The sequence below is a fragment of the Polyodon spathula genome, chromosome 13 (assembly GCF_017654505.1).
Source record: "Polyodon spathula isolate WHYD16114869_AA chromosome 13, ASM1765450v1, whole genome shotgun sequence".
Lineage (NCBI taxonomy): Eukaryota > Metazoa > Chordata > Actinopteri > Acipenseriformes > Polyodontidae > Polyodon > Polyodon spathula.
In genome coordinates, this window is record NC_054546.1 from 436,891 (window position 1) to 457,439 (window position 20,549).

The window sequence follows — 20,549 nt, forward strand, 5'->3', positions numbered from 1 at the left end:
ATATGTTTAGGGAGTTTTTATATATCAACCTGTTCTTTAATGTTGTGGAGGTGCAGGTCGCATTTTCCATTACATTCCATTAGTCACAAGACTGGCAGGGAGGGGTTAATGATTCCTGGTGTGTGTGGCAGGGCGGGGTTAATGATTCCTGGTGTGTGGGGTTGTTACTTAAGGACCACACCACAACCGTCCCGTGGGGGTACTAATGATTCCTGGTGTGTGTGGCAGGGAGGGGTTAATGATTCCCAATTACAAAGTGTGGCAGGGCCCCCCCCAATACTATTTCCCTGTGTGTGTCCCGCCCCAATTACTAAGATTCCTGGTGTGTGTGCAGGGCCCTCCCCAATTACTAAGGACCACACACCGGGAGGGGTTCCCCAATTACTAGTGACCACACACACCGTTAATGATTCCCCAATTACTAAGGACCCACAGGGGTTACCGATTCCCCAATTACTAAGGACCACAGGGGTTTACCGCCCCCCCCAATATTACTAGTGTACACACGGACCCCTGAGCCCCCCTAATCCCTCCCATCCCTAAAAGGGTGTTGTGTTTGACCCCCCCTCCCCAATTACTGACCGACACACACTGCCTCCTGTGTGTGTGTGTGTGGCAGGGAGGGGTTAATGATTCCTGGTGTGTGTGGCGGGGAGGGGTTAATGATTCCTGGTGTGTGTGGCGGGGAGGGGTTAATGATTCCTGGTGTGTGTGGCGGGGAGGGGTTAATGATTCCTGTGTGTGTGTGTGTGGCGGGGAGGGGTTAATGATTCCTGGTGTGTGTGGCGGGGAGGGGTTAATGATTCCTGGTGCTCTCTGCCTTGCTGTTTGTTCTCTTTAAAGAATGTCAGAGGGTACTTGTTTAATCAGAGGCTATGTCCTTGCTGGACTGATATGCAGTAAACCTTGGTTTAGAAAGCGCACAAACATCAAAAGTGTGTGTAAAGTTCAACCACGGACTTAAAAAAAAAAAAAAAAAAAAAAAAAAAAAAATATATATATATATATATATATATATATATATATATATATAATAAATCATTAAACCAGGCTTCTTTCCACCCCTTTAAAAGATGTTTGAACTGGTAGTGCAGCGTTCGAATACGAGCACACAAGCTCTGTGGATCCTGGATTTACAGCAGAAAGGAGCAAGGAGCTTAATCTCCTCCGATCTGCCTCAGCCTAGTCCCTCCACATCTTAAATGAGATCACCCCAATATGAAAACAGGTGCCATCTAAAGAAAAACCCACAGCCCAACTGTGATTGAATTGGGAAGGTTCCTCTAGGAGGTCCAAGAGGTCTCTCAGGGCAGTTCTTACCTGGGTCCCTGACATCCAGACAGAGGTCTCAGAGAGCAGTTCTTACCTGGGTCCCTGACATCCAGACAGAGGTCTCAGAGAGCAGTTCTTACCTGGGTCCCTGACATCCAGACAGAGGTCTCAGAGAGCAGTTCTTACCTGGCTCCCTGTCATCCAGACAGAGGTCTCAGAGAGCAGTTATGACCTGGGTCCCTGACATCCAGACAGAGGTCTCAGAGAGCAGTTATGACCTGGGTCCCTGACATCCAGACAGAGGTCTCAGACAGCAATTATGACCTGGGTCTCTGACATCCAGACAGAGGTCTCAGAGAGCAGTTCTTACCTGGCTCCCTGTCATCCAGACAGAGGTCTCAGAGAGCAGTTATGACCTGGGTCCCTGACATCCAGACAGAGGTCTCAGAGAGCAGTTATGACCTGGGCCCCTGACATCCAGACAGAGGTCTCAGAGAGCAGTTATGACCTGGGCCCCTGACATCCAGACAGAGGTCTGAGAGAGCAGTTCTTACCTGGGTCCCTGTCATCCAGACAGAGGTCTCAGACAGCAGTTATGACCTGGGTCCCTGACATCCAGACAGGTCTCAGAGAGCAGTTATGACCTGGGTCCCTGTTTGTGCCACAGGGGGACTGGGGCGGGCTGTGGACCCTGCAGAAGAAGTGGACGTCCTTCCTGAAAGCTCGCCTGGTCTGCTCCATCCCCGACTACGACTTCCACTTCAACATCCTGCGCAGCGTCTTTGTACAAGAGGCCGGTGCTGGGGGCTGGCAGGACAGCCTCTTCTACGGGGTCTTTGGCTCGCAGTGGTGAGTGACGGGAATCTGTAGAGCTACCCTGCCTTCTAGCAGGAGAGGAGTGTCTCTGACACTGTATACTGGGATCATTTAGGGTTAAACTTAGAAGGGAACGTGCTCTTTGATGCAGAGTGGTGTAATTAACAGTGTGGATGGTTTAGGGCAATCTTTTTAATCCTTTTACTCGTCACTTTTTACGTAGAGGCGGAATATATCTGGGAAGTTCAAAGCTTTGCTTGCTGAAAGGGAAGTGGTTGTGTCTGATGGCTTTAGGGCAGTTTCTGTGGATTTCATCACTTATAAGAGAGGAGTCAGCTATTTAAAAATGTATTTTTGGATTGCTTTTCATGGTTGAATTATTTAACATTATTAACGAATTGCATTAATCACACGTGAAAACCACATTCCGTTTGACATCATAAATCTTGTAAAGCTTTTAGGCTATGATTTCAGGCTATTTCCATCCCATTGTGTCCTTTTTAAATGTGCCGTGCTGCAACGTCCATCCTGTAAGATCTTCGAGATGGGATGATGCATTGGTGCTATTAGGCTCTACAGTGAGGGTTTGTATCACTATGCTCTGTGTAACGTCACCGTCTCTTTCAATACAGGAAGAATGTGAAAGCCTCTGCTATCTGCAAGTTCTCTATTAAAGACATCCAGGAGGCGTTTAATGGTGCTTACATGGAGAAGCAGGAGTCCTCTCCTGAGTGGAACCGATACAGCGGAGTGGTGCCGGAGCCCAGGCCTGGCTCGGTGAGGCTGCAGCGGCTTCACACCGCTCTGTGCTCCCTGCTGATCTCGCAATGGGATCTGCCAATGAGTTACAATGTTAAACAAGACCTCTTCTGCAGTAGTTCAGTACATCTTCATTAATGTTGATCTCTGCAAAGAAAACAAAAGCATACATATAGGTCCATGTGTTAAAGTGCACTGCTGTGTGCCTGTGCAGAAGATACCTCCTCTCTTCTTCACTGCTAATATTATTAATAATACCAATAATCAGAATGCACTTGGTGACCCTGCTGTTCTCCTGTGCTGGTTGTCTCTCTGTGTGCTGTTCTCTGTTGCTGGCTCTTCTCTATGTGCTGACTGTCTCTGTGTTCTGGCTGTCTCTATGTGTGCTGTTCTGTTGTGCTGGCTCACTCTATATGCTGTTCTCCTGTGCTGGCTGTCTCTATGTGTGCTGTTTTCTTGTGCTGGCTGTCTCTCTGTGTGCTGTTCTCTTGTGCTGGGCTCACTCTGTGTGCTGTTCTCCTGTGCTGGCTGTCTCTCTGATTCACTGCTACAGTTCCTCTGACCCAATCCTCCCGCTCCCCCCACAGTGCATCACGGACACATTCAGAGCAAAGAGCTTCAACATATCCCGGGACCTCCCCGACAACGTGCTCGAGTTCGTCAGGAGGCACCCACTCATGTTCCAGCAAGTCAGGCCCCAGGAGGAGCGCCCCCTGCTGTTCAAGAGGGGTGTGGACTACACCAGGATAGCAGTGGACAGAGTCACAGCCTTGGACGGACGGACATACGATGTGCTGTTCATAGGAACTGGTATGAGACCCTAGAACTATCTCTATAACCCCATTAGTAACACATACTGTAGTAACCACACTATTGTTTGTTTTCAGACTATGCTCTCGTGTTATTTGTAAATTAATAATATTATTAATAGGATGTCCTTTATAAAAGTGTACTGCTGTATGCTCTGGTAAAAGCATGGGAAAGTGTAGGAAAGAACAGGCAAGCAGGGGAACTGTAGGAGATTATAGTTACCATGATCAAGTATTTATAGCCCACAGCTTTATCCTTTTAAAACTGAAAATGTATTCTATATTGTAATGAGAAATGAAATCGCTACATTGTTACATACAACTATTAGTTTTATATTATTGTTGTTTTTTGTTTGTTTAAATTACAATTACAGATATTATATATTCCATGGCAGATGTCTGCAGCTTTGATTGTGTTAGTGAATACTCTGTAATAACAGCAGTAAGTGCATTGCTATGTGTAAGTCCAGATTGGTTTGAGCACAGTAATGGTGTTGTTCCCGCTCAGCCCTGTGATACTGCAGCTGCCTTCTCAGCCCTTGCACTGTAACGCTCTTTAAATTCTCCATTTGTGTTTCTCACATTCTCTCGCTTGCTCTCTTTCTTTCTCTCCCTCTCTCTCTCTCCCTCTGACACTCACATGGGTATCTCACCCTCTCCGTCTCCCTCTTACTGCAGATGACGGCTGGCTGCATAAAGCACTTGAAATCGGTTCCAAGGTCCACATCATTGAGGAGATGCAGCTGTTTGAGGAACCACAGCCCATTGAAAACCTGGTCATCTCCCAGCAACAGGTACATTTGCACACGGCCCTATGGGGGAAGGGGGGGGGGGGGCATTGCAATGACATCATTATTCCAGAATTCATGATTCTTTATTTCAAACCGCAGAACCCCACAGGGTGAATGAAAAAGGTAAACCAATTAACCAACTTTTTAAAATTGTTATCCTAGTTTAATTCTAAAGCACAGCATGTTTTATAGAAAACTACTTATTCCACGTGGGGGCGTCCTCACCTTATATGCTTTTCACGAGTTACTGTATTTGTAAGAAACTGTTAAATTCATTCAAAATCAGAAGCAATGTTGGGATTTAAAAGCTTCATCAGCATGGTCTAAAATGAGATGCTAGCATTCCGTGGAGATTATAAATGTGTTGTAACCCCTCCTCTTTAAAATGAGATGCTAGCATTCCGTGGAGATTATAAATGTGTTGTAACCCCTCCTCTTTAAAATGAGATGCTAGCATTCCGTGGAGATTATAAATGTGTTGTAACCCCTCCTCTTTTTAAAATGAGATGCTAGCGTTCCACAGAGATTATAAATGTGTTGTAACCCCTCCTCTTTTTAAAATAAGATGCTAACGTTCCACAGAGATTATAAATGTGTTGTAACCCCTCCTCTTTAAAATGAGATGCTAGCGTTCCACAGAGATTATAAATGTGTTGTAACCCCTCCTCTTTAAAATGAGATGCTAGCGTTCCACAGAGATTATAAATGTGTTGTAACCCCTCCTCTTTAAAATTAGATGCTAGTATTCCGCGGAGATTATAAATGTGTTGTAACCCCTCCTCTTTTTAAAATGAGATGCTAGTATTCCGCAGAGATTATAAATGTGTTGTAACCCCTCCTCTTTAAAATGAGATGCTAGCGTTCCGCGGAGATTATAAATGTGTTGTAACCCCTCCTATTTTTAAAATAAGATGCTAACGTTCCACAGAGATTATAAATGTGTTGTAACCCCTCCTCTTTTTAAAATGAGATGCTAGCATTCCGTGGAGATTATAAATGTGTTGTAACCCCTCCTCTTTTTAAAATGAGATGCTAGCATTCCGCAGAGATTATAAATGTGTTGTAACCCCTCCTCTTTAAAATGAGATGCTAGTATTCCATGGAGATTATAAATGTGTTGTAACCCCTCCTATTTTTAAAATAAGATGCTAACGTTCCACAGAGATTATAAATGTGTTGTAACCCCTCCTCTTTTTAAAATGAGATGCTAGCATTCCGTGGAGATTATAAATGTGTTGTAACCCCTCCTCTTTTTAAAATGAGATGCTAGCGTTCCGCAGAGATTATAAATGTGTTGTAACCCCTCCTATTTTTAAAATGAGATGCTAGCGTTCCATGGAGATTATAAATGTGTTGTAACCCCTCCTGTTTTTAAAATAAGATGCTAACGTTCCACAGAGATTATAAATGTGTTGTAACCCCTCCTCTTTTTAAAATGAGATGCTAGTGTTCCGCAGAGATTATAAATGTGTTGTAACCCCTCCTCTTTAAAATGAGATGCTAGCGTTCCGCAGAGATTATAAATGTGTTGTAACCCCTCCTCTTTAAAATGAGATGCTAGTGTTCTGCAGAGATTATAAATGTGTTGTAACCCCTCCTCTTTAAAATGAGATGCTAGTATTCCGCAGAGATTATAAATGTGTTGTAACCCCTCCTCTTTTTAAAATGAGATGCTAGCGTTCCGCGGAGATTATAAATGTGTTGTAACCCCTCCTGTTTTTAAAATAAGATGCTAACGTTCCACAGAGATTATAAATGTGTTGTAACCCCTCCTCTTTAAAATGAGATGCTAATGTTCCACAGAGATTATAAATGTGTTGTAACCCCTCCTCTTTAAAATGAGATGCTAGTATTCCACAGAGATTATAAATGTGTTGTAACCCGTCCTCTTTTTAAAATGAGATGCTAGCATTCCATGGAGATTATAAATGTGTTGTAACCCCTCCTGTTTTTAAAATGAGATGCTAGCGTTCCGTAGAGATTATAAATGTGTTGTAACCCCTCCTCTTTTTAAAATGAGATGCTAGCATTCCATGGAGATTATAAATGTGTTGTAACCCCTCCTCTTTTTAAAATGAGATGCTAGTGTTCCATGGAGATTATAAATGTGTTGTAACCCCTCCTCTTTTTAAAATGAGATGCTAGTGTTCCATGGAGATTATAAATGTGTGTTTCTCTGCCCCTCAGAGGAGTGTGTTCGTGGGCTCACAGAGTGGGGTGCTCCAGCTCCCCTTGTCCGCCTGTCACAGGTACACCTCCTGCTTCGACTGCATCTTCACCAGGGACCCCTACTGCAGCTGGGACGGGACGGGCTGCTCTGAGACCACACTGCATACAGACCGGTGAGGGAGAGGCATTTATATATTCATCCGTGTGAGTGAAAGCAAGGATACTGGAGTGCGTCGGAGGGAGGGAGGGAGGGAGGGATGGATGGATGGATGGATGGATGGATGGGAGAGGGAGGGAGAGGGAGCAGGGTATTGTTTTGTTGTTCAGTGTGTCAGGAGCTCCTGTTCTGATTCTTGGTGTTTCCACAGCTCCAATCTAACGCAGGACATCCACAATGGAAACTCTGGATGTCTGAACACCTCTGGTGAAGGTATGCGCATAATGATCTCTTCATACAATGCTGTTTAAATCATACATCATTGTTATGTATAACACAGATTTTATCACATTTGATAGATGTAGTTATTTATTTAATAAAAAAATAAATCAATATTGAATGTGTTCACAAAATGTACGTTTGTTCTTCAAAGTGAATGTGTGCTTTGCTGTCCCTCCCGACAGCCCCACTGCTCCACCAGAAGCGGACGGTCCTGAGAGGGGGGGACGTGCTGCTCCAGTGTGAGCTCAGCTCCAACCTGGCTGTCCCGGCGTGGACGCTGAACGGCAGCGAGCTGGCAGGCTACGGGCCGGCCGGTTACCGCGTCGGCACGGATGGCCTGCTCATCGTGGAGTCGCGGCCGGAGCAGAGCGGCAACTACAGCTGCTACTCCGTGGAGAATGGAGTCCGGGTCTGGGTAAGGACCTACGCTGTGAGTGTCCGTACTGAGCTCCTCCCCCAGCCCTGGAAACCACCAACTCCAGCCACCCCACCTGCTCCCACCAGCCAGCCCTCACTGCCCTCTGAGCTGCCCCCCCTGGCCCCGGCGCCCCCTCGGTCCGAGTACCAGACCTTCAGGAGCATGGAGGGCCTGTACATCACCCTGATCACGGTGCTGGCCGGGGTGTGCTTTGTGCTGACGGTGGTCTTGCTCTTCCTGGCTTTCTGTGTGCAGAATCGCCGGGGCAGGTACTCCCTTCAGGGGTCAGGGAGGATCAAGAGAGGGGACGGCTCCCTCCTGGAGCTGCAGACCATTTCCAGCAACTGCGCAGGCAAGCCGGAGGGGGAGAGCCCTGAGGGGCTCCTCCAGATCGTACCAGGAGAGGCCCAGGTGTCTCCCAACAAGGACCCCCCACCCCCTCCTCCACCCCCTCCTCCTCTGCCTTCCTCCGAGTTCACCAACGGGATCTCAGCCACCCTCCCCAGTGTGCTGCGCAAGATGAACGGGAACAGCTACGTGCTGCTGCGGCAGAGCGAGTCAGAGAGCACCTCGCCGCTCTACCATTCCTTTACGGAGGAGCTCAACAAGATTCTGGAGAAGAGGAAGCAGACGCCACTTGGGGAGAAGCCGGACGAGAGCTCGGTGTAACTCCCCCCCCCCCCCCCCCCCCCCCCCACCTCCCTCTCCCCCTGTGGTGAGCCGGATGTATTGCAGCTGAATCAGCTCCTGCTTCCTGCCATAGAAGTGCCTGAGCCATTTTTTTGTTTGTTTTCATCATCTTTCCAGACATTTGAATTGAATACAATTGCAGCGACTGGCCAACACACCTTTTAGGTTACAGGATGACCTTATCATTGAGGCACAAAATATTACTGAGGGACAGGAGAACTAACGTCACCCTATTTATGTTTAGGGTTAGGGTGTCCTAACTGGCTTGTTGTCATGTAAATATTTTCCTACCTATTGCAGAGTTTGTGGAAATGACTGTTACCAGTAATGATCATGTTAGTAATACAGCTGATAAGAAGCAACGGGAAGACGAACGGTAACATTAGGAATGCATTTTATAAAATCCCGTGCCTTCATTTAACCATCCCAAGCTTTTCACATCATGTGCACGGGACTGAGAGGAGCTGGTTGTGAAAGATGTGGACCATATTAAAATCATGTGCACGCTGTGTGCCACCTGACTGCAGAGCCACAAGGAATTCCTGTATTGCAAAACAAATGGGGATGAGAACTATGGAAGGAATTGCTAAATCTATGTGTGTCTTTAACACAAGGGGACCAGTGTTAAACATGTGGGATGTGCTTGTTGTGTTTTGGCCAGAGGATGTAGGAATGCCTAATGGAAACGCAGCATCACTTTTACAGTGGGAGTCCTGTTTCCCAGATCAGCTGAGATACAACACCTGCTGTATATCAAACCTTAGCAATGTCTGCTCAAAAGTATGGGAAATTATTTGACAATCTAGCAAAGTATGTCAGTGTCTGAACTGGGAAGCAAATCAAAAATCCCCTGCTTCCCAATTTACCAGAATAAATAATCTGGGACAGTCTCACTGGTTTGTTACCCCTTTCAGTATTACTACCCCCTCTGCATCCACACCTACATTACAAAGAGCAACCCTCCCCTGCACCACTGAACCCTGCTTACAAAGAGCAGTGTCTGAAGACTAATACAGAAGCTGATCCTGGTGTTGAGGGACAAATCCGTAAGGGTCCTGAAGACAAGTCCTGGAATGGACTTGTACCATGAACGCCAAGGCTTATGGGTTAGTAGGCTGTTGTACATGTTTGTATTTTCCCATCGTGAAGCTTCCAGTAGTTATCTGTGCTTGCCTTCAGGTAGCTGATTAGGTGTCTGTGTGGTGGATTGTGTTTCTATGCATTTAGCATATTTAGGGCCATATTTTCAAAGCGTTGAGATGAGCTACTGTATCTGTTGCTACCTAAACAATGCAAAGTTCACGTCTATGTATAAAATAACAATGCAATATTATTCAATTTCTGGGTGAGCCTGAATATGTGTGTCACCTTTTCAGATCATTACATGTAGCCATCCAGCACTCCTGCAGTTAGATCAGTGAATGCACCCCAGCACTCCTGCAGTTAGATCAGTGAATGCACCCCAGCACTCCTGCAGTTAGATCAGTGAATGCACCCCAGCACTCCTGCAGTTAGATCAGTGAATGCACCCCAGCACTCCTGCAGTTAGATCAGTGAATGCACCCCAGCACTCCTGCAGTTAGATCAGTGAATGCACCCCAGCACTCCTGTAGTTAGATCAGTGAATGCACCCCAGCACTCCTGTAGTTAGATCAGTGAATGCACCCCAGCACTCCTGCAGTTAGATCAGTGAATGCACCCCAGCACTCCTGCAGTTAGATCAGTGAATGCACCCCAGCACTCCTGCAGTTAGATCAGTGAATGCACCCCAGCACTCCTGCAGTTAGATCAGTGAATGCACCCCAGCACTCCTGCAGTTAGATCAGTGAATGCACCCCAGCACTCCTGCAGTTAGATCAGTGAATGCACCCCAGCACTCCTGCAGTTAGATCAGTGAATGCACCCAGCACTCCTACAGTTAGATCAGTGAATGCACCCCAGCACTCCTGCAGTTAGATCAGTGAATGCACCCAGCACTCCTGCAGTTAGATCAGTGAATGCACCCCAGCACTCCTGCAGTTAGATCAGTGAATGCACCCCAGCACTCCTGCAGTTAGATCAGTGAATGCACCCCAGCACTCCTGCAGTTAGATCAGTGAATGCACCCCAGCACTCCTGCAGTTGGATCAGTGAATGCACCCCAGCACTCCTGCAGTTAGATCAATGAATGCACCCCAGCACTCCTGCAGTTAGATCGGTGAATGCACCCCAGCACTCCTGCAGTTGGATCAGTGAATGCACTCCTGCAGTTAGATCAGTGCACCCCAGCACTCCTGCAGTTAGATCAGTGAATGCACCCAGCACTCCTACAGTTATTGTTAGACTCCATTTCCACTCCTCATGAGGGGGTGATGTCTCTCTTGTCATGCAGTAACTGAGACTCCTTGTTTAAATAACTCCAATCAGTACAGAATGTGTTTGTGCTGTGAGTCAGTCAGCTTTGTTCCAAGTTACTAAATAAGTACCCTGCGGTGACTGTAAATGCAGCTCTGTTACTCATTTGCTAAGATAATGTTTAAAGTTGGATCAGATTTACTGGTAGATATTTTTTGTGTGAAGACATCTCTTATTAAATCTGGCAGTGTTGTTTTCTTCTAAAGTCCCTGATGAATGATTGCCCTTTTTAAACTTCCTGTGCTTTACTGTGAACCCTGAAGGATTCAAGCTAATTGAAAAGGAGTTTCTGTACAATTGAAAGCAGCTCAGGTCTATCCATACACGCAGCTACAATTTTCACATCTGTGGTCTTAAACCCACCCCCATGGGAAACATACAGCTAGACTGGCCCGCTAATTAATGGGAGCTAGTCTTTCAAATGCACTTGACCTTGTTTCTGCAGAACGAAATGGGTGGGAGAGATCCCTGGCTGCACTGGTGATGGACTTTGCATTTAATAAGTGGTGATACCACCCCACCATTTAAGCACCATGTACATTTCATTAGGGACTTGGCCATTGAGGGCCTTTTTAAACTTTGGGTGCATTACTGAAATGAATCTATACAAATAATACAGTTACAATTCCTTTGTCTTTGATCTGCAGGACTTCCTGTCAATCTCAGCAGTGCACACACTGGTATAGCTGGACATCTCAGCGTGCACACACTGGCATGGCTGGACATCTCATCACTGGCATGGCTGGACATCTCAACCGTGCAACTGCAATAAATGTGCCAGAAGTCATAGGGTACCATTAACTGTGACAAGTATAGAATATAATGTAGTGCTCATTGTTTTGCACTGTTTCGTGCAGTGGAATATTTTCCACTTGTGTTGCACCACTTTGAAAGCTCTGCTCCAACCTAGGTCACCAAGGCACCTGAACTGAGAAAAGAATATACAAGAATGAGCTCCATACACCGTGATTCAGATTGCAATGAAAGGGTCATACTGGAAATACAAATTAGAGTATTCCCAGTTCCTTCAATGGAATTTGAGTTTATATTTTAGAGACAGTAATAATTGAACTGTTCTTCATTTGAAGCAAATTTCATTGACTAACCGTGACTTCAATTAAAGTCATTTGTTGCCACTGTGGGAAGCTCCATTTCACAGAAAGCTGTTAATTTCAATGTTGATCAGTGATGTGTTAGAAATGACTGAAAGCGAATGGGAATTGGAATTGGGAATTTATTTTAAAAGGGAATTGACCCTGATCATGTATTACTGTATCTGTTAGTGTTTCTAAACTGCAAGAAAGGTTGAAGCTTTTCTCCCCAATAGTGATCTGTCCACAGCACTCATATAGTGTGACAGTAGGGCAGTGGGAGTGAGCAGCCCAGTTGATTGACAGCTTTCATGTTAAAGTGCCTGGTCCTGCCTGTCTCTCATGTCAACGCACACACAGTCAGCAGTCTCCAATGGGGTCTTGTTTTTCTAATGTGAAGCATACTGCTTGCCTGCAGGGTGAGGGACCATTCTATGTTAATTCTGAAAAAATAACAAATGTAATTATTTGATTTTAAATACCCTGTCTTGGTATAATATAACAATGAACTTTATATAAATGTTTGCGTATGTGATATATATATGACTAGACACGAGATTGAGAAGTGAGGATGTCACGGAGTGATGATGCTTCGTTTAGAAATGAGATGTTGTGGTTGAACTTGGAAGTGCAATACAATAAACTCCCAAGAAAGCGTCACTTTTCGATTTGGAATTGAACGGAACGGTGTTTTGTCTGTCAGTTTCACCTGCAGTGAGTAAATCAATGGAGAGATGATATTGGTGTGTAACACAGAGGGCTGGTTTTACACAGCAGGGAAATTGCCCAGCTCACACGTCTACTCTCGGGTGGGTAATTTGCCATCAGTTATAAATAAAGGGCAGGACATTATATTCTCAGATTTCAGTATTTCATGTTTTCTGAGCTGTTTGGTTTTGCAGCTCTAACTCTGTGCCTCAATTGCAATGGACAGCAAATGCATGAAGGTGCCTGGAAACCAATTGGCTAAACCCATTACTGCATACAATGGGGTTTCACTGTTACAGTCTCTGTACCAGCTTGCACCGGCCAGCCAGAAGACATTGTGCCCCTGCTTTAGCTGCCTGCAGAGAAGGGAATCTGCCAGCTTTCTCAAGAGACTGACTGACATCAGCGTCATCTCCTTACATATTAAAGATCTGTACCGTGTAGGATCTGAATAGCTCCTCCCTTTCAACTGATAACCCAATAGTACCAAATTAAAAGCAAACTGGAAAGAGGAGCGTTTGAGCACGCTGACGCTGGAAAGAGGAGCGTTTGAGCACGCTGACGCTGGAAAGAGGAGCGTTTGAGCACGCTGACGCTGGAAAGAGGAGCGTTTGAGCACGCTGACGCTGGAAAGAGGAGCGTTTGAGCACGCTGACGCTGGAAAGAGGAGCGTTTGAGCACGCTGACGCTGGAAAGAGGAACGTTTGAGCACGCTGACGCTGGAAAGAGGAACGTTTGAGCACGCTGACGCTGGAAAGAGGAGCGTTTGAGCACGCTGACGCTGGAAAGAGGAACGTTTGAGCACGCTCACGCTGGAAAGAGGAACGTTTGAGCACGCTCACGCTGGAAAGAGGAACGTTTGAGCACGCTGACGCTGGAAAGAGGAACGTTTGAGCACGCTGACGCTGGAAAGAGGAACGTTTGAGCACGCTGACGCTGGAAAGAGGAACGTTTGAGCACGCTCACGCTGGAAAGAGGAACGTTTGAGCACGCTCACGCTGGGGTAAAGAAGTATCAGGGTCTGCCGCCGTTTACATCAATAAAACAGATTAACGTGTGGGGATCCACCTAACAGCAAATGCATGAATTCAGGTGACAACATGAAAAGCCTGTTCTAAGCTACAATGATTGGCATATGTTTCTAACTGTTGATTTAAGGATGTACTGACGTGACAGCCTGACCTGTGTATTTTGAGTGACAGTCTTAAAAGTGCACTTAGAGTGAAGCCTGACCAATACATTCGCAGTGACAGTCTGCCCAGTGCATTCGCAGTGACAGTTACGGCTCCTGGTGGTCTGTACAGCTCTTTGCCACAACGTGGCTTGAAAAAAGCAATTGCTTCTAAACTCATGGCTTTTTAAAAAGGTTTTTGAATTTTTCATATAGATGTTTTTTTTTTTTTTATTTCTTTACAATTTGCACGAAATAAACAGTACAATAATCTCGGCAAGCTGTTTCTTTTTGTCCACTGTTTGCATTTTGCTGTTTCAGAATGCTGCATTATACATACATTGTAAAATACTGCATAGCTCTGTTTTAAGATATCCTGCACCCTATCGGTGTTGCAGCGGTTTCATGAAGGCTGCTTCAGATCTTGGTGTTAATAGCCTAGTCTGGTGTGAGATATGCTCTTGGGTGAGGACAAGCATTCTGGTGCTGAGCAATGCAGTGCACTGTGGAACAATGGCAGGTGTGGACGTGCACGGTACTGGCTCTGAGCTGGTCCTGTCATTGGATCCACGTCTCTGCAGGATAGAATAATGGAATATGCTGAAAAGATAGGAATGTTAATGTTGATACTAACCATGAGAAAGGGTGAATCATGTGGTACTGTATCCATGCTGGTGCCTGACACAGCTCTCTGTAGCTGTGTTCAGCAGACGTCATGCTGTTCTGAGAATAGGCTAAGTGCTTTTAAAACGAACAAAAGAAAAGCACATAAAATAATGAAGAGGTTAAAAAAAAGAGGCGGCAGCCACTCTGTGAATTAATCAGTGGATGTCTTGAACGTCCATATAAAAAAGAGGCAAGAGGCACTATTCTGGAAGTGGAAAAAAACAAGAAATATTTAGACTAATTTCGACTGTTACTACTGTATCAGTCCTTGTGTGTCTGAGTTCTACAGGAACGCCATCCTTGTTTCCTTGGCAACAAGAGGGCATTGGCAGCTATGTTTCTCCTGCCACAAAATTGATCTCTTATCTCTATTCAGTGGAAGCCAGTCTGGCAGCATTTCCCCAGTGTGAAGCATACCCAGGCTGCCCTATGTCTCTGTGGTGAGGAATGGGAGAGAATAGCCTCATAATCCAGAACCAGATTCATTTCTGTGATTCCTCTCCTTCGTTGTGTGCCAGGAGTACAAAGGGATGGATATTGTAGCCCTATGAAACAGGCTGCTGTTCTGCTTTGTTGTAGGTTATCACGGCGTGGTGCATAAAGCACATCTATCAGTGTGTCAGGCATCAGTCAATATTTATATACGGGCGATTTCTGCTAATATTTTATAAAGCACATTTGTTAACAAGGTACACGTTTCTATGTAGAAGAAAATACTTTTTAAATGTAAGAAAGTTGCTGTAAAAAAGAACACGTGTAACGTTTCCGAGAGATGCATTATTTTGTAAGATAAATTTTAAAAATACAGTCCATGTCTGATGTGTTTTGTTTTACTGCATACAGTCATTTTCACATAAACCAAGATATCCATTGTAAAGTTGACATTCAAGGAAGATAGATATTAACCCAAACTCATACAGGAGTGGACTCCCCAATGCGATGTGCAATAGGATCACATGTAACAGTATATAAAGTTAATAAACCGCACATTATACTTACCAGGATTTTTCTTTACGCATCCCCAAAGCGAATTCCCAAGTAGTTGCAAGCCAAATTCTGTACATTGGGTTCCAATAATCTGCTTGGCCAATCATTTTTGTGCAGCATAGTGGCGTCCTGTCGGAACATAACGTCTTGAAACCCACATTAGATATTCATATTTGTGTTCCTGTGACACTGCTGCAATGAGTAACTTTGATCTCTTGCAAAACCACGAAGCTGCTTTTATCCTCCATTTGCTTTTGAATGAAGCAGGAAAGTGATCTTCAGCTCCCAGCGTCTATGTTTCATCTGGAGACCCTGGCTGGAATGAAACCCAGGACTCCAGAGGGGACAGCAGCAGCTAGAGTGCTAACCCATTACCAGCAGAGGGGTCTTTACACGAAGGGGACCTGCACGGCTGAGCTGCGGGCACTGCTTTCATCTCCCGCTCCATCTTTATTTAAGAGGTAATCTGTTAATGAATGTGACAGACACACTACAAGGACCTGGAATACAGAATCTAGATAGTTCTTTGGTTTGGAAGAAATTCTGTTGTGCAAGTAGAATTGAAGTTTTCGCATATCTGTGAGGAGTAAGGATTCAGAGGGTGCAGTGAAGGGCAGGGTAACAGAGCTGCTGGAGCAAACACTTGCTAATCCTGCTCCAGAACAGGTCGCTTTTCTTTGGCCCCTTTTAAGTACGCCTGTGTATAATAAAAACCGGTAACACGCCTTTTATATGCCTTCACAGACACAGAACACACATTACCAGATGAATATTGCAATTTGTTATATAAGGCTGCTTGTATCATGAGTAGTCCCTCTATTAATATCAGTGGTGTCCTGCTGTCTGTGCTTGAATGCAGCACAATTCGAATGTTATCTGCATCAGAGTTAGCATCAATATTTACTCTGTTCTGTAAACAAACTGTTCTAGTGCAGATTGGTCTGAGCAAGTTCTTTGAATCAAACATAAAAAGCTCCAATCACCACATTCTCATTGTCATGGGCTTAACAGAGGCTGGGGCATTTTCAAAAGCAAACGCTGTCTTAAAACTTTCGAGTGAATGAAATTGGAAGGTTTAATGCATCCTTACCGAGGCAGAGAACCACAGACACTGAAGGCAACTTAGGCTGCATAAGCAGCGGTTGCTAAGCAACAAAGATATGTTTTAATGGGATCAGATTTGCAGAGTTAAATAAACTTAATTGAGAGCAGAAGGGGGTCAAACAGTTCAAAACTAAACTTCCTTTATTTAAATATCCTCAGATCTGAAAATAACAACATTTAAAGGAGTTGAAGCTAGCTGGAATGAGACACACCAGAGACATGAGGTTCACTGGAGGAGCTGAAGCCAGCTGGAATGAGGCACACCACAGACATGAGGGTCACTGAAGGAGCTGAAGCCAGCTGGAATGAGGCACACCACAGACATGAGGGTCACTGGAGGAGCTCTCCAACTGCCTGCACTAATGAGCTTTAACTAACCAGGACAAACAAACCTATAGCTGGTTAAATGTAATTGATTGAGCTACACGTTTACACAGATGAACCTGCTTTGAGGTTATTCTGAGAATGTAATTTTATCAGGCATGAGGAAGCATTGCTAGCTCCACTGATCCTTGCATTATTTGTTCTGGAGTTGTGCAATAAGCATTTCTTGAAACAAGATTTCAAACAGGATTACAGGAGATAAGAAAGTGTATTTCTGTTTCAGTATGATGATGAATTTGGTGCACTTTGACCCACTGAACAATGTTAACTGTACCAAACTGGCACTTGCCTGCCCCCTCCAGGCACTCCACACTCGGAATGCACATTTCCAAAATCTACAAAGGTACAGTACAATGACGATAAACAAAATCTTTAAAAAGTCCACTCCACTCTGGGTGTCACAGGCATTGAAACACAGCCATTGTTTACACACCTGTCTCTTCACGTGGGTTTGGCTGCTATCAGTTCCCTTCTCCACATTGCAAACATACCTGTAACTCTATCATCACAGAGGTCGGGCCTGTAGACAATGTATCCTGCTGCTACTGCACTATTGTCTCTGGAACCCATTGTTCTGGTAAAACCTGAAATCTGTACTTTGGTTGGTTGCCACTATGGAATAACAATATTCTCTTGGTGTCGTCTTGTCTTTATCACACCCAGTTTGAATGCAGTTTACCAACTTCAAAAACCCTAACAGTAACTTGCCATTGTTTGTTACAGGAGAATCTTATTACTCTGCGAGTATTTAAACCTGGCAGAGCTTGATCCATCACCCCAAAACTGTAAATGTGGTGCATCTGCTCAGAGCAATTAACTAACCACATGTAAGAGAATGCCAATTCTTTTAATAGGATTCAGAATATATTGTAGTACAACAAGAGATTTAATAGAAATCCATTTTAGGCAATACCAGGAAACATGAAACAATGAGGGCAATCACTCACCTGTTACTGTAATTACTTGTGTTATCTTTTTGTTAACTGCTTGGTTAATAAAGCAAGGGTAGCATCATTTCTAACAGTTACAATGCATCTATTTTTAATCAGTAATTAACTGGCAAAGCTCTTATGGTGCAATTTAAATAGCACTGGATACATGTCACACTGCCCAGCACAAACAGACTCTGATGTCTGGAAATAACCAGGATGCCATCTCCTGAACGCCAGTGACAGTAACACCTGTATGAATTGTAAAAAGATTCGACTGCGATGAGAAGCGCCTTCATGGAATAGAAAAAGAATCCTGTGGCTCTTTATTTCTTATGGTGCTTGTGGTGGTCTGAAGCTCTGCTTGGTCAATGCCTCTGTATTTAGCAGGTGCTTGTGGTGGTCTGAAGCTCTGCTTGGTCAATGGCTCTGTATTTAGCAGGTGTTTGTGGTGGGCTGAGGCTCTTCTTGGTTATTTGGGAGCTGCCCCCTGTGCACCCTGAGGGAGGGGGCCCGGTTCGTGAAGGGGTGCCACTGGCCCTGGATGCTGGGGCTGTCAGTGTGGATGGGTTTGCGGATCCGGATGACCTCCAGCCCAGACTGGCTGGATAGCTTCTTAATCAGCTGGGTGATCTCCTCCGAGGTCTTGCTATTAATGCGCTCCTCTTTCACAGTGCCGTTTACTGAAACATGAAGAAAGAAAAGTCAGCCGGCCACAGTACAGAAAACACAGCGGAAAATGCTTTCGGAGTTAACATTGTCAACGACGGCTCCTTTACTAGAGAAACGCCGCTGACGTTTATATCACATTGCAATCCCTCTGAACTTTCACAATGCATGCTTGGGCCTTTCAGGAACATTACACATAACTGGACACGTGTGCATCTCTGTTTCAACGTCTGACAAAGAGAAACGTGTCTGCATGGTCACAGTATGGTAAATATTTACAGAAGGTGGTTAATGGTTTCTTTGTGTCAATATCGGACGTGGTCTTGACTGGCTTCCCTGTTCAGGAAGCCTGCCCACACTAGGAGTGTCTGACAACTGTTCCTAACAGCTCTGTCTTCTTCAGCCTTGCATCTCTGTCCATTTAACATTTACAATCCCAGCTAACCTCACCTAGGGTTGGATATACTGTAGTCAGTATTTGGTGTGAAACACCAATCTCTGCTGTACAGGAAGGGTTTGTTCACAAAACCATGAGATGTGGGGTTAAGAGCAAGATAGAAAGGGCTGAGAATAAGCTAGTGCATATGCAACAGGGAATTCTGCACAGCTTGCTAACTATGATAGCTAATGAAGAATGTGTGTGTAACCAGCATCATCTAGTGCATGAACTTTGTACTGCATTGATTTAAACATGAGAAACACAGTCACATGGCTTGGACTCATCACGTGTTGAATCAATGAAAACATTTGCATTGGAATGCTTAAAGCTTTGTGAATAGGGCCCAAAAAATACTGATACTTACACCTTTGGTTACTTGAAGTGAAAATCTGGTTTAAGAGGTTATTTGTACAAACCAACCAACCAAGGTCTGATTACACGGAGAGCCGTATCAGAACGCGGGAAGCAGTAAATCGTGTGGGTTTTCGTATTTATGTAGATTCAAATTCCATACTTTTCTTCTTTTTATTTCACTTCCCTCTTACTATCCTATGGTATTTCCAATCACTCTGACCGGGTCTCATTGAAATTGGATTTTTTGATAATGCCAGTGTTAAGATGCTTTTATTCTCTTTCACCACGGACACATGTAACACAGGCTAGAGCAGCAAAAAAAAAAGTTTCTGTTTAGATTGAAGAGTCAGCGCCATCTAGTGAAACAAGCTTCCTTTTGCATTGCAGCCAACACACAGCACCTGCACACTGGAAGGTGCTGCTCTTACCGCAATGCAGACACTGTGCTGTGTTACACACACGTGGTGAAACAGAACGCGGCAACTTAAACTCAACCGCGCTCTGCTGAACAAACACAAACTGCAGACAAAGACATTTAAACACACAATTTGAGCAACTACAGTAAGAATCACACTGAGTGGTTGCACCTGCATTAGAGCGAGGTAAGAGGGCAGTGCAACGCATTCTGAAGCTACTTTAATTCGTGCTAAGCTGCGTCTCGATACTTACAGTATTCAGCGATGATTTTCGGAATTCTGCACCGCTGGGGAGTCACGTAGACCACTATCCCAGGATTCTGCTTGGCAAAGTCCACCACTTTGTCTTCAATAAACTCTCTAGGGCAAGGAACCAGATCCGAGGATTACGAGGGATTTACATTCAAGACCTAGAATGCCGTATTGTATCTTTAAGGCTTATGCAAAGGGGTCTCAAACTGAAAAAAAAAAACTCTTAAAGACTGTTATTAAGCATTAGTTTTCTTTATAGAATTGTTAAATCCCAATCTACCCCAGTCAGGGATGCCACCTGTCTCTGTTTACCCTGAATTGTCCCTCAGAGGTGACGACCCTAACCCCGGTGGTGACAGTACCTATGCAATGTGTTTGCAAGTAACTAAAGCTGATATTTATCAGTGCGTCCGTCACATTAATCCAGAGCTAGGCTCAAAGTGAAACCACACTGCTTTTGCCTATCGATTGATAATTCTGTAATTACCACCCCTGTGTTGTTTATCACCGGGCGCTGTTGTAATTCGCTCTTTATTATTGTTATTATTATTATGATTACCTGGCACCGAGGGAAGTCTGCCCATCCTTAGAGAAGACGAGGGAAATCCGCTTGATCTGGCAGACGTACCGCCCGACTCCATTCTGTAAGACGCTCTTTAAAAAGCGGCTCGGCGTGCCTCTGGAAGTCATGGTGCCAGCTCGGAGTAAGCGGTTTATTTTCTTTCCAGCGACAACATTACAAGACAAGGACGAACATCGTGAAGCACCGAGGACAGTCGCACAGCGGGCGTGTATGCGAGTGCAGTCGGGGAAATCGTTCGG

The 20,549-nt window shown here is 44.8% G+C and overlaps 2 protein-coding genes across 2 annotated transcripts in view; one reads left to right on the forward strand and one right to left on the reverse strand.

Annotated features, from left to right (window-relative positions):
• LOC121325976 (semaphorin-4G-like) overlaps positions 1-13,511 on the forward strand; it is a 38,855-nt gene extending 25,344 nt beyond the window's left edge. Inside the window, exons 9-16 of the mRNA XM_041269083.1 lie at positions 1,940-2,121; positions 2,721-2,865; positions 3,435-3,657; positions 4,335-4,450; positions 6,635-6,789; positions 6,985-7,046; positions 7,238-9,269; positions 11,205-13,511. Coding sequence (XP_041125017.1) covers positions 1,940-2,121; positions 2,721-2,865; positions 3,435-3,657; positions 4,335-4,450; positions 6,635-6,789; positions 6,985-7,046; positions 7,238-8,142 — 1,788 coding nt within the window. The 3' untranslated portion in view covers positions 8,143-9,269; positions 11,205-13,511. The remainder of the gene's footprint in view (positions 1-1,939; positions 2,122-2,720; positions 2,866-3,434; positions 3,658-4,334; positions 4,451-6,634; positions 6,790-6,984; positions 7,047-7,237; positions 9,270-11,204) is intronic.
• A 3,985-nt stretch (positions 13,512-17,496) lies between these two features.
• On the reverse strand, positions 17,497-20,518 carry LOC121325696 (39S ribosomal protein L43, mitochondrial-like). The gene is made up of 3 exons (XM_041268554.1): positions 20,287-20,518; positions 19,729-19,835; positions 17,497-18,280 (listed from the first exon to the last, which is right to left on the reverse strand). The coding sequence occupies exons 1-3, from the start codon at positions 20,415-20,417 to the stop codon at positions 18,033-18,035; spliced, it is 486 nt and encodes a 161-aa protein (XP_041124488.1). The 5' UTR covers positions 20,418-20,518; the 3' UTR covers positions 17,497-18,032.
• Positions 20,519-20,549: the final 31 nt, after the last annotated feature.